The sequence below is a fragment of the Mobula birostris genome, chromosome 7 (genome assembly GCF_030028105.1).
Source record: "Mobula birostris isolate sMobBir1 chromosome 7, sMobBir1.hap1, whole genome shotgun sequence".
In the NCBI taxonomy this organism is placed as follows: Eukaryota; Metazoa; Chordata; class Chondrichthyes; order Myliobatiformes; family Myliobatidae; genus Mobula; species Mobula birostris.
In genome coordinates, this window is record NC_092376.1 from 84,757,406 (window position 1) to 84,771,183 (window position 13,778).

The 13,778-nt window shown below is 43.0% G+C and overlaps 1 protein-coding gene across 6 annotated transcripts in view; it reads right to left on the bottom strand.

Moving 5' to 3' along the window:
- Window positions 1–13,778, bottom strand: part of sugt1 (SGT1 homolog, MIS12 kinetochore complex assembly cochaperone) — a 183,742-nt gene that overhangs the window by 131,302 nt on the left and 38,662 nt on the right. For all 6 annotated transcript variants that reach the window (XM_072263500.1, XM_072263501.1, XM_072263499.1 and 3 more), the window contains exon 7: window positions 12,576–12,607. In XM_072263500.1, the coding sequence (XP_072119601.1) occupies window positions 12,576–12,607 (32 nt within the window). The remainder of the gene's footprint in view (window positions 1–12,575; window positions 12,608–13,778) is intronic.

Consider the following 13,778-nt stretch of genomic DNA (forward strand, 5'->3'; position numbering starts at 1 on the left):
CCACTAAAGGAGGTTCTAGCAGCTATTAAATACAAGGGTTCACATAATTTTTCCAGCCTGGACTGTGAATGATTAAACAATGTGTTCAATAAGGACATGAAAAAAACAATTGTTTGTGTGTTATTAGTTTAGGCAGATTGTGTTTGTCTATTATTGTGAATTAGATGAAGATCAGATCACATTTTGAGTAATTAATGCAGAAAAACAGGCAACTCCAAAGGGTTCACAAACTTCTTGTGACTGTATATGTACTATTTACACAAGTGAAAAAATATCCAAATTTCTAATATGAGCCTGGGGTACAACCATAGCAGAATGACACATGGTAACTAAATATTTGAGGTCCAGGCACTATTTTACAGAACGTTAGCAGCCAGCTTGCAAAAAAAAAAAGCAGTTGCAATTAATTTGACCTTCACAATTGCTCAAAACACTTAAGTAGTTTTGTTCGCAATAATGTAGGAAACAAGTGAACTAACAGCAAAACTATTAAGATCTAGGAAATTTGGCTGTGTGGATTCTGAATTGGCTTGCCCACAGAAGGAAGACAGGGTGGTTGTTGGTGGAGAGTATTCAGCCTGGAGGTCAGTGACCAGTAGTGTTCCACAAGGATCTGTTCTGGGATCCCTGTTCTTTGTGAATTTTAAAAATAACCTGGATGAGGAACTTGAAGGGTAGGTTAATAAGTTTGCAGATGATACAAAGGTTGGTGGTGATGTGCAGTGTAGAAGGTTGCCATCAGTTACAAAGGGATACTGATAAAATGCAGAACTAAGCAGAGAATTTTAAAGATTTATTTCTATTTATAGAGTGCAGAATAGGCCTTTCCGGTCCAATGAGCCCAGCAACTCCCCTATTTAACCCAAAACTAATCACAGGACAGCTTACAATGACCAATTAACCAACTAACCAGTACGTCTTTGAACTGTGGGAAGAAACCAGAGCACCCAGAGGAAAGCCACACACACGTACAGACTTTCTTAGAGCATGCCAGAATTGAACTCCGATCTCTTGACACCCCGAGTTGTAACAGCATTACACTAACGGCTACACCACCATGGCGCCCCAAGTGGCAGATGGAGTTCAATCCAGAAAAGTGTGAAGTAATACACTTTGAAAGGTCAAACTTGAAAGAAGAAACCAGGGTTAATGGCAGGATTCTTAATATGGAGAAATAGAGGGATCTTGGAGTCCATGTCCACAGATCCCTCAAAGTTGCCACAGAAGTTATAGGGTGGTTAAGGTGGCAAATGGTGTGTTGACCTTCAGTGGTTGGAGGATCAAATTCAGGAGCTGCAAGATAGTGTTGCAGTTCTATAAAACTCTAAGTAGGAAAATGGATGGAGGGATGCATTGGACTAGTCTTGGAGTAAATTAAAAAGTCAGCACAACATTGTGGGTCAAAGGGCCTGTTCTGTGCTGGTATCGTTCTGTGGTTCATGAACAGCTGACCAATCAATGATGGACAGACAGTATGCAGGGGTAAAAAAAAAAATTCCTTGCTGCAATTTGAGAGGGCAAGTGGGTGCCTGACTTCAACAGACCTGAAAATCAGCAGAAACAATACAACAGTTTCCTCAGTCCGGCATTGGACTGAAGAAAACATGCTTCTCAGTCTGTGTATTACCATAAAGGGTAGGCTCATGCTCTCATGTAACTGCACAAATGATGCTGGCAAAGGTCTCACATTTGGTAAAACCAAGGAGGCCAAAACTCAAGTAAAACACTTAAGACTATTCCTGGAAGATCTCAGATGAACTTACCTGTCAAGCTTATGACAAAGTACCTGCATATCAATTTTAAACTGTGAATAAATAATAACTACTAACAAGGTTACCAGGAAGCATAGCAAAATTACTTGTATATATAATGATCCTTTAATGTGGCAAAAATATATGGAAAAGTTTAAATTCAGCAGGTCCACTTACACAGAACGTAAAGCACAGCACTCGAACAGACCTTTTGGCCTATGTCTGTGACAACTGCAAGTGGTCAATATCTCTCAAGTCCCTGTTTATTCATGTCTGTCTTAAACATTCCTAAACACTCCTTTTCCAATTCCCTCTGTCATCATGGCCAAGCCAATTTTGAACCCAATCTATCAAAGTACTGGACATATGAATCTTAATTTTCTGTTATCTCGTCAAAAGCTTTACTAAAATCCAATTATACAACATTCACTGCCCTACTTTCAAGCATTTTCACCTCAAGAAACTCAATCAAGTTTATAAGATATACCAAGTGCCTTTAGTAAGAATATTTTTCCATATGTGAGGGGATCTTTTCCCTCAGAATCTTCCCCAACAATTTCCCTACCATTAATGCAAAGCTCGCCAGCCTATAATTTCCTGTTTTGTCTCTACAGCCCTTCTTATAGAGGTAAAACACTATTTTGCTGTTCTCAGGGATACAAAAATATTTGTCAAAGACTCAGCAATCTCTTCTCCTGCCTTTGAATAATCTAGGATAGTCACCATCAGCCCCCAACAACTTATCTACCTAAAGCATTTTAAGAACCTTAATACCACCACTTTGTAGATTTCAACATTCTTTAGAATATCAGCGTAACCCTCCTTGATCTCACTATCCTCCAGGTCCTTCACAAAGTACTCATTTAGTACCTCACCCACTTCCTCTGGCTCCAGTAAGGCTGTTCAAGTCTATCACTGCTTAAAGTCAATAGAAATAATGCCGATTGCTGCTGTACTATCCTCACAAGGAGGCCTCAGCGGAAACGAGGCAGTCGCTTGGCGTTACTAGCGCATTTTAAAAAACAACAAGATTTTCAGCTCCCAATACCAACTATCTTGCTGGCTAACATACAGACTCTGGTAAACAAGACTGATATCTCAGAGCTAGGCTGCTGTATCAGGGGGACATAGGGACCACTTGCGTCCTTTGTTTCACAGAATCCTGGTTAACCCCTCCCGTATCGGATGCAGTGATTCAGATTGACGGGATCACTACACACTGTCTCAAAAGCAGAGTTGGAAGTGTATGCCTCATGATCATCTCCTCATGGTGTACTGATGTGTTAGTGACGCCCTAATATTGCTCACCAGACCTGGAATACCTTGCAATGAAGTGTTGTTCATTTTACCTGCCGCGGGAGATTTCAGCAATAGACAATAGGTGCAGGAGTAGGCCATTCGGCCCTTCGAGCCAGCACCGCCATTCACGGTGATCATGGCTGATTATCCAGAATCAGTATCCAGTTCCTGCCTTATCCCCATAACCTTTGATTCCGCTATCATTTTGGCAGCAGTGTCAAATAGGCTCTAGATGATATGAACAATATGATCAACAAGCATGAAACAGCACATCCTTCCACATTATTTTGGGGGATTTTAAACAGGCCAGCGTAAAAAAAAAGTCACTAAATAATTAATCAACAAATCACTTATAGTACCAGGGGAAACAACAGACTGGACCACTGTTACACCACCAAGAGTGCTTACCATGCTATTCCACGTTCAAACTTTGGAACGTCTGATCACCTAGCTGTACTTCTAATCACTGTGTATAGGCAGAGTGAATACTGCAGCACCAAGGTATGGACAAGGGAAGCACAGGAGTGCTTACAGGACTGCTTTGAATCAGTGGACTGTCTTAGTGACTACTGTCCAGAAGCACTCACATCTACAGTGATGAAATGCTTTGAGAGGTTGGTCATCGCTAGAATGAACTCCTGCCTCAGCAAGGACCAACTGCAGTTTGCCTATTGCCAAAATAGGTCTATGGCTCTTCAAGTGGCCATTGATCATCTGAACAATAAAAACACCCATGTCAGGATTCATCTTCAAATCTGGATGAGTATGCCATAGTTGTTACCAACTTCATTAAAACCTGTGTGGATGAGTGTGTGACTATGAAAACTTGCTGTACATTTCCAAACCAAAAACTGCAGATGATCCAGGAGGTTTGTCATCCGCTGAGGGCTAGATCTGTGGCATTCAAGTCTGGCTACCCAGGTCTGCACAAGACAACCAGGTGTGACTTGTGGAGGGCTATTTCCAGAGCGAAGAAAACAATTTCCAAGAAGGTTGGAGGTGACATCGGATGCACATCCACTCTGGCAGGGCTTGCAGGACTTTACTTCCGACTAGAGAACCCAATGTCATGAATGGCAACAATGCTTCACTATATACATGTTGGGCTGGGAAAGATCAGGTTGTGGATTTTTGTGTAGTGAGCATGTAGGGCTCTAGTAGATCGGGTAGTGTAGTGGCTGCGGGTTTGAGGCCAGGGTTGATCGGGGTGCGCCTTGGGTTAGTTGGAGTGTGTGCCCCCTTGGACCTTAGGATTAGGTTTGAGGGTAGGGCTGGTGGATGTGTATGTTGGGTTGGGAGAGATCAGGTTATGGAGTTTTGTGTGGTGAGCATGTGGGGCTCTGGTGGATAGGGTAGTGTAGTGGAGCCAGTTTAATATGGACCATGGCTTTCATTATCGTGGTCCGACACCACTTGGTTTAACGAACTGGGTGTGCACTGGGACACGTCATCAATAATGCAACCTTGGGCTCAACGCCTTTTATCCACACTTTGAAAGGGAGAATACAACTACAGCTGCGAGGATCCCTGCTGTACCCGGCGACCCTTCAAACTCTCAGAGGTCAATGTTAGGCTGTCTTTCAGGAAAGCAAACCCTCACAAGACATCAGGCGCTGATGGAGTACCTGGTAATGCTCTGAAAACTTGTGCCAACCAACTACTGGATGTATTCAAAGACATTTTCAACCTCTCACTGCTACGGTGAGAAGTTCTCATCTGCTTCAAAGGGGCAACAATTATACCAATGCCCAAGAACAGTAGTGTGAGCTGCCTTAATGACCATCCTCCAGCAGCACTCACATCCTCAGTGATGAAATGCTTCAAGAGGTCGGTCATAGCTAGAATCAACTCTTGCCTCAGCAAGGAGCTGGACCCACTGCAACTTGCCTATTGCCACAATAAGCCTAGAGCAGACCCGCGCAATCTCAATGGTTCTTCACATGGCCTTAGATCATCTGGACAATACAAATACCTGTGCCACGATGCTGTTCATTGACTACAGCTCGGCATTTAACACCATCATTCCTACAGTCCTGATCGAAAAGCTACAGAACTTGGTCCTCTGCAATTGGATCCTTGACTTCCTAACCAGAAGACCACAATTTGTGTGGACTGCTAGTAACATCTCCTTATTGACAATCAACACTGGCGTATCTCAGGGATATGTGCTTAGCCTACTTTCTACTCTCTGCATACCCATGATTGTGTGGTTACGCACAGCTCAAATGCCATCTATAAATTTGCTGATGACAAAGAATATCAGATGGAGACGAGAGGGCATGCAGCAACAAGCCTGAGTGCTATCACAGCAACAACCTTGTACTCAACGCCAGTAAAACCAAAGAGATGATTGTGGACTTCAGGAAGAACAAGACAAGGGAACATGAACCAAACCTCAGAGGTATCAGAACTAGAGAGAGTGAGCACAATTTCAAGTTCCTGGGTGTTAAAATCTCTGAGGATCTAACTTGGTCCTGACATAGGTTTGCTAGCATGGTTCGGGAGGGTTTAAACTAATTTGCAAGGGGGATCAGACCCGGAGCAAAAGAGCAGTGAAATAAGTGCATGGAGTAAAGCCAGATCTAACATATAGAAAGGCTTTGAGGAAAGAGAAGCAGAATAAAGTGTGTAAAGATAGTAAGGTAGAAGGACTAAAGTGCGTGTACTTCAATGCAAGCAGCATCAGGAACAAAGGTGATGAACTTAGAGCTTGGATACATACATGGAATTATGATATAGTGGCAATTACAGAGACTTGGCTGGCACCAGGGCAGGAATGGATTCTCAATATTCCTGGATTTCAGTGCTTTAAAAGGGATAGAGGGGGGGAAAGGGGGAAGAGGGGTGGCATTACTGGTCAGGGATACTATTACAACTACAGAAAGGGTGGGTAATGTAGCAGGATCCTCTTTTGAGTCAGTATGGGTGGAAATCAGGAACAGGAAGGAAGCAGTTACTCTAGTGAGAGAGTTCTATAGGCCCCCTGGTAGCAGCAGAGATACAGAGGAGCAGATTGGGAGGCAGATTTTGGAAAGGTGCAAAAATAACAGGGTTGTTATCATGACTGACTTTAACTTCCCTAATATTCATTGGCACCTGATTAGTTCCAAGGGTTTGGACAGGGCAGTTTGTTAAGTGTGTCCAGGACAGATTCCTGTCATAGTATGTTGACAGGTCGACTAGGGGGAATGCCATACTAAATCTAGTATTAGGTAACGAACCAGATCAGGTCACAGATCTCTCACTGGGTGAGCATCTGGGGGACAGTAACCACCGCTCCCTGACCTTTAGCGCATTACCATGGAAAAGGTTAGAATCAGAGAGGACAGGAACATTTTTAATTGGGAAATTAGGAGGCTATAAGGCTAGAACTTGCGGGTGTGAATTGGGATGATGTCTTTGCAGGGAAATGTACTACGGACATGTGGTCGATGTTTCTGGATCTCTCGCAGGAAGTAAGACATAAATTTGTCCCGGTGAGGAAGATAAAAGAATGGTAGGGTGAAGGAAGCATGGGTGACAAGTGAGGTGGAAAATCTAGTCAGGTGGAAGAAGGCAGCATACATGAGGTTTAGGAAGCAAGGATCAGATGGGTCTATTCAGGAATATAGGGTAGCAAGAAAGGAGCTTAAGAAGGGGCTGAGGAGAGCAAGAAGGGGGCATGAGAAGGTCTTGGTGAGTAGGGTAAAGGAAAACCCCAAGACATTCTTCAATTATGTGAAGAACAAAAGGATGACAGCAGTGAAGGTAGGACCGATTAGAGATAAAGGTGGGAAGATGTGCCTGGAGGTTGTGGAAGTGAGCGAGGTCCTCAATGAATACTTCTCTTCGGTATTCACCAATGAGAGGGAACTTGATGACGGGGAGGACAATATGAGTGAGGATGATGTACTGGAGCATGCTGATATTAAGGGAAAGGAGGTGTTGGAGTTGTTAAAATACATTAGGACGGATAAGTCCCCGGGGACTGACAGAAAATTCCCTTGGCTGCTCCACGAGGTGAGGAACGAGATTGCTGAGCCTCTGGTTCAGATCTTTATGTCCTCATTGTCCACGGGAATGGTACCGGAGGGAAGCGAATGTTGCCCCCTTGTTCAAAAAAGGTAGTAGGGATAGTCCAGTGACCAGTGAGCCTTACGTCTGTGGTGGGAAAGCTGATGGAAAAGATTCTTAGAGATAGGATCTATGGGCATTTAGAGAATCATGGTCTGATCAGGGACAGTCAGCGTGGCTTTGTGAAGGGCAGATCGTGTCTAACAAGCCTGATAGAGTTCTTTGAGGAGGTGACCAGGCATATAGATGAGGGTAGTGCAGTGGATGTGATCTAAATGGATTTTAGTAAGGCATTTGACAAGGTTCCACACAGTAGGCTTATTCAGAAAGTCAGAAGGCATGGGATCCAGGGAAGTTTGGCCAGGTGGATTCAGAATTGGCTTGCCTACAGAAGGCAGAGGGTCATGGTGGAGGGAGTACATTCAGATTGGAGGGTTGTGACTAGTGGTGTCCCACAAGGATCTGTTCTGGGACCTCTACTTTTCGAGATTTTTATTAACGACCTGGATGTGGGAGTAGAAGGGTGGGTTGGCAAGTTTGCAGACGACACAAAGGTTAGTGGTGTTGCGGATAGTATAGAGGATTGTCGAAGATTGCAGAGAGACATTGATAGGATGCAGAAGTGGGCTGAGAAGTGGCAGATGGAGTTCAACCCGGAGAAGTGTGAGGTGGTACACTTTGGAAGGACAAAGTCCAAGGCAGAGTACAAAGTAAATGGCAGGATACTTGGTAGTGTGGAGGAGCAGAGGGATCTGGGGGTACATGTCCACAGATCCCTGAAAGTTGCCTCACAGGTAGATAGGGTAGTTAAGAAAGCTTAACTTTCATATTTCATATCGAAGGATAGAGTTTAAGAGTCGCGAGGTAATGATACAGCTCTAAAAAAAACTGGTTAGGGCACACTTGGAGTACTGTGTCCAGTTCTGGTCGCCTCACTGTAGGAAGGATGTGGAAGCACTGGAAAGGGTACAGAGGAGATTTACCAGGGTGCTGCCTGGTTTAGAGAGTATGAATTATGATCAGAGATTAAGGGAGCTAGGGCTTCACTCTTTGGAGAGAAGGAGGATGAGAGGAGACATGATAGAGGTATACAAGATATTAAGAGGAATAGATAAGAGTGGATAGCCAGCGCCTCTTCCCCAGGCCACCACTGCTCAATACAAGACGACATGGCTTTAAGGTAAGGGGTGGGAAGTTCAAGAGGGATATTGGAGGAAGTTTTTTTTAACTCAGAGAGTGGTTGGTGCGTGAAATGCACTGCCTGAGTCAGCGGTGGAGGCAGATACACTAGTGAAATTTAAGAGATTACTAGGCAGGTATATGGAGGAACTTAAGGTGGGGAGTTATATGGGAGGCAGGGTTTGAGGGTCAGCACAACATTGTGGGTCGAAGGGCCTGTACTGTGCTGTACCACTCTATGTTCTATACCAGTGCAACTATAAAGGCAGCAAGGCAGTGGCTACATTTCATTAGGAGCTTGTGGAGCTTTGGTTTGTCACCTGAAACCCTCGAAAACTTTTACAGATGTACCATTGAGAGCAATCTAACGGGCTGCATCACTGCCTGGTATGGCGGGGGTGGAGAGCTACTGCACAGAATCAAATGAAGCTACAGAAAGTTGTAAAATTAGTCAGCTCCATCACACATACTAGCCTCTGTAGTATCCAATACATCTTCAAGGAGTGGAGATGCCTCAAAAAGGCAGCATCCATTATTAAGGACCCCCATCTATCACTGTTGCCATCAGAAAGTAGAGAAGCATGAAGGCACACACTCTGGGACTCAGAAACGGCTTCCTCCTCTCTGTCAACCGATTTCTAAAAGGACAATGATCCCATGAACACTATTTCACCATTTTATTGTTCTTGTTTTTGCACAATTTTTAATTTAACTACTTAATATACATATATATTTACTGCAATTCATTTATTTCTTATTTTCTATATTTATCATGTATTGCATTGTACTGCTGCCACTAAGTTATCAAATTTCACGACATATGCTGGTAATATTAAAACTGATTCTGATTGTGAAGTTAATTTTGGAGAAATGAAAAGTCATCCAGAGCTTTCCTACCGCTCTTATACCTTGCATAATATGTCTACATATCTGCTCCTCTATCTCCTGCTGGCTGTGGAAGGCCTGTACAGTAATCTCCATAGGGATTGCACCCAGGGGGGTGCAGTGGTAGCCAGAGCACTCTGAAACGCGTTTGGCACCTCTTTAAGAAAAAAGCCGAAATAAACAAGCTAATTAATTAGGTGCCGCCTAGGGTGTTTTGAGTTTCTCAGAAACTGCTGATCTCCTGGGTTTTTTACGCACAACATACTCTGGATTTACAAAGAATGGTGCCAGAAACAAAAAAAAAATCCAGCAAGTGGATTTAACATGATGTTTTCGTTCACGGAAAAGCCACTCGCTGGATTTTTTTTGTTTTTGGCACCATTCTTTGTAAACTCCAGAGTACATTGTGCATAAAAATCCCAGGAGATCATCAGTTTCTGAGACTACGTCCACACTAGACCAGATAAATCCGTAACCGAAGCTTTTTCTCTTCGTTTTGACCCTTCATCCACATTGAAACGGCGTTTTCCTCCCCCGAAAATGAAGCTTTTCAAAAACGCTCTCCAGAGTGAATAAATCTGAAAACGCCTAATGGCCGGTGTAGTGTGTATGGGGTAACCAGCTCTTTTTAAAAACACTGTCATGACGTGCTGGAACAGATGGTGGCAGCAGCATGGCATTTCATTGTTTTCTTGAACGCAACCTCCAACACCACAACAATGGCGGATGGCTTCATGCATGTGTTGTTTACTTATTGCCTACGTTAATTTCAACCCCCCCCCCCACACAATCTAACAATTTCAGAACAGGCAGCAATGAGACTGAAGCCGGAAGAGTTAGAAATGTACTCACCAAGTACTTTGACCCATAACTTACTGAATACTGAATAAGTATACTCACTTTGCCCTGTTTTCTGTCCTTGCTTGTATGGAGGGGTTTACCTATTTATGCAAGTACTTTTCTGACAATAGATGTGTAACAGCCTAATGTAACGTTGTATGGAAATACAAGATAACACTGATGCAGACATGCTTTATACATTTAACAAGGTGCTTGGTTAATGTATTGCTTGTGCAAATATACAACAGATGCAATTGTCACGACTTCCAAAATGTCATTTTTAAGTAGCAGCTTATGTTTGGCATAATTGTAAAAATGTTAAGGCCAAAAAAGGAAAATTGTAAGTTTCACATTTACTCAGGTAAAAATAGAATCACTTTTGCCCAGTAACTTGTTTTATTGCACATGTTAAATACAGCAAAATAATACAGAAAGACATGGCAAAAGTAAAGGCAAACAAATGAGTTAACAGCAAATTTCACTTTTGCCCAGTGTAAAGGGGTTTAGTCTCTTATGTTACTGCGTAGGCTAATTAAAATGGCTTCTTTGTTATGTTATACTTGGGAATGCTTCTTTGTTATGTTAAACGCTGAGAAAGTTTTTGCGTTAGCAGCTTGTTTTGGGTTAGGAGTGTGATAAGAATATGTTACGAACCAATTAGGATAGTTATGTTTTTGGTGTATTTGAAGATACTGTATGCGCGGGGTTTTGGGGGAGAAGGCGGGAGAGACAGACAGAGGATGGACCAGGTGCTGTGAGTCCGCTAACGGGGTCGGACCCCGAGGAGGGCGTTCGGCGAGGAGAGGAGACGGAGACGAACTCGTGTGGAGCGTCTGGTCGTCCACTGTTGTTGGTCCCAAGCGGCCGGTCAAGGTGGTCGGAGGGGTCACAGGGTGAAGAAGAAGGGTCCTGAGCTCCAACTGTTTGCGCACGAAGATTTTGAACTTTGATAAGTGTGGCGCCTCTTATTTTCCTTTCATATTTTATTCTCTATTAATTATTAAGTTCCAGTAATATCTATAAACTGCAAATCATTTCATCGTACCTGGTGTATTGTCTGTTATTTAGGCGGGATGGGGTACATCACACAGCATCCACACAAACTGATTCCCCAGTTTGGCGGGGCTGAAGGCTGTTTCCCTAGACGACAGCGAGCCGAGCAACCCTGAGGCTGGCCAGGGGGGCTACTCCAGTAACAAGCCTTATTGCATTTAGTTGTAACTGTCGTCCCTTTCGTCGGTGAAGAGACTATGGCTGTAGGAAATGTTTCCAGGGTGACCCCTCTGTGGGAGTGGGAAAGATGCTGGTGGGGCCACCAGGGGTCTGTGAGTTCGTATGTGTAGCTATTGTAGTGGCTGTGAGGCTGGTGTTGTGGCAGTGAAAAGTACTGGGGGCGGGGGGGGGGGGAGAGCCATCATATTCCTCATCATTGCAAATCCCTCTGCAACTGAGTTAGTCAGTTTTTCAATGTTCGTCGTCAGCTGGGTCATACTGTCCATGAACTTCCCTGTCGGTTGCCTCTATACGCTCCAGTACTTGTTTTTTTTTAGTTTTAAGTCCTCTTGCGCGAAAGCCAACAGCTGTCCGTCGTTCGGCAATTTCCTTTTAAGTTTTTCTAGTCTGTAACTGGACAAATGCACACAAAGTCTTTCACGGCGAGATTCCACACCAAACATGTCACAGCCATCACCTGTTGCTTGGTCCAAACTGTCAAGAGTCGGGCGTACTCATCAAAGTGGGTGAATTCTATAGATGTGTCCTGCGCATGCCCAGTAGGAGAAGATTCGCCCAAATATCCATTTTAATGTGGATGGAGGTATTTTCAAAAACACCTGGTGTGGACGCCTATCATTTTTATGCAAAACCGGCATTTTCAAAGTTACCCGGTCTAGTGTGGAAGTAGCCTGAGAGACTCAAATCACCCTGGGCAGCACCAAATTAATTCTGGACAGCACCTAACTAATTAGCTTGTTTATTTTGTTTTTTTTCTTCGAGGAGCCAAACGTGTTTCAGAGCGCTCTGGCTACCACTGCACCCCTGATTGCACCTTTCTTGTTCATGAACTCACCTATATTGCCTCACTGGCAGATCCATCAAGAATGCCATTGTTATTTTGCCTAATTAGTGTAAGCCATCTGTTTTCTGAAGGCCTGAGTAATGGCATTTGCACATACAACTGAGAATGTTCTCTCTCGCTTTCTCTCACCCATTTATGGATAAAATTACTTTATGGCTATCTAAAAACTGGGCCCATTTGACACCTGGGGACAGCCCGTTATGCAGATACTAGACTCAGAAAAATTTAGATATAAGTATAAAAAATGACGTAACAATAATTTAAACAAAATAAGCATAAGATTAGTATATCAAAAGTGGGACTTCAAATGGTGCGTTCAGTCTCCCTGCTTTCCATGCAGAAGACCTCAGAGTTCTTTGTAAAAGATTTCTTCCCCAGAATTCATTTAGACTGGAAATATCAATGTTTAAAAAGGCTGAAGTTCACTGTTTTCAAAAACCTACATTTCCAGATAACATTCAATTTTAAAATATTGATTTCATGAAGTTTACCTCTTCAGTGTTTCCATCTTGTTGTGCCATTGCTGAAATTAAAATAAGCATATCCATTAGATTCTAAGCTGCTAACCCTCTGCTTCTGGAATTCTGAACTGTTTGATAACACATAAAGTGCCTTGAGAAAGGATTCAGCCCCCACAACAGTTTCACATTTTACTAATTTTCCAAATTTAAAATATACTGAAGTAAGATTTTTTTAAGCTAATCTACAAAACATTGTGCATCATGTCAAATTAAAAGAAAAATTCAAAAGCCTGCTACCAATTTACTAATAATTAAAAACCAAAATTGAGAGGCTGAAAAAGTATTCAACTGTTTTCTAATTACCACACTAACTTTCCTCAGGTGCAATACTGTATATTACCTTACCAACTCACCCAATTTGTTGATGAAGAAAATCAGAGGATTACCTGAATGAATACCCCATCTCTCTGAAAGATCTAACAGGGTCTTAGATTTTCAACAAACCAAAGCAAATGATGACAAAAGAGCATTCCAAGGCACGACAGGGAAATGGTAATAGAGTCATAGTCATACTTTATTGAGAAGCACAAATCTGGAGAAGGGTAAAAGACCATCTCTAAGGAAATGAACTTACCTTGGTGCTCAGTACAGTCCATCGTGAAGAAGTGGAAAAAAATATGAAACCACAGCCACAGTGCCCAGATCAGGCCGCCCCTCCAAACTTAGTTGACAGCAAAGATTGGCATTTGTAAGAGAGGCTACTGAGATGCCAACAGTAACTGAGTGAGCTGCAGAAGTTAGTGGCTGCAACTGGAGATCAAGTTCCACAATCTCTGAGGCCTTGCACAAAAGGGTATTTATGGAAGAGTGGCATAAAAAAAAACATATCCTTGCCCATAAAGACTTTGCAAAGCATCATTTAGAAGATGCCATAAAGATGTGGCAGAAGGTCTTGTGGTTAGCTGAGATTAAAGTGGAACTCTTTGGCCACAGCACCAAGCGGTAGATGTGGCATAAATCTAATACTGCTCCATCAGCCAGGTAAAACCATCCTTATTGTAAGGAATGGTGGACGTAACATCGTGCTATGAGAATGCTGAAGCTGCAGGGACTGGAGATTTGGTCGGGATTGATGGGAAGATGAATGCTGCTAAATACAGAGAGATCCTGGATAAAAACCTGCATGAAAGAAACTGGGGAGGAAGATAGTCTTTTGGCTGGACAATGACCCAA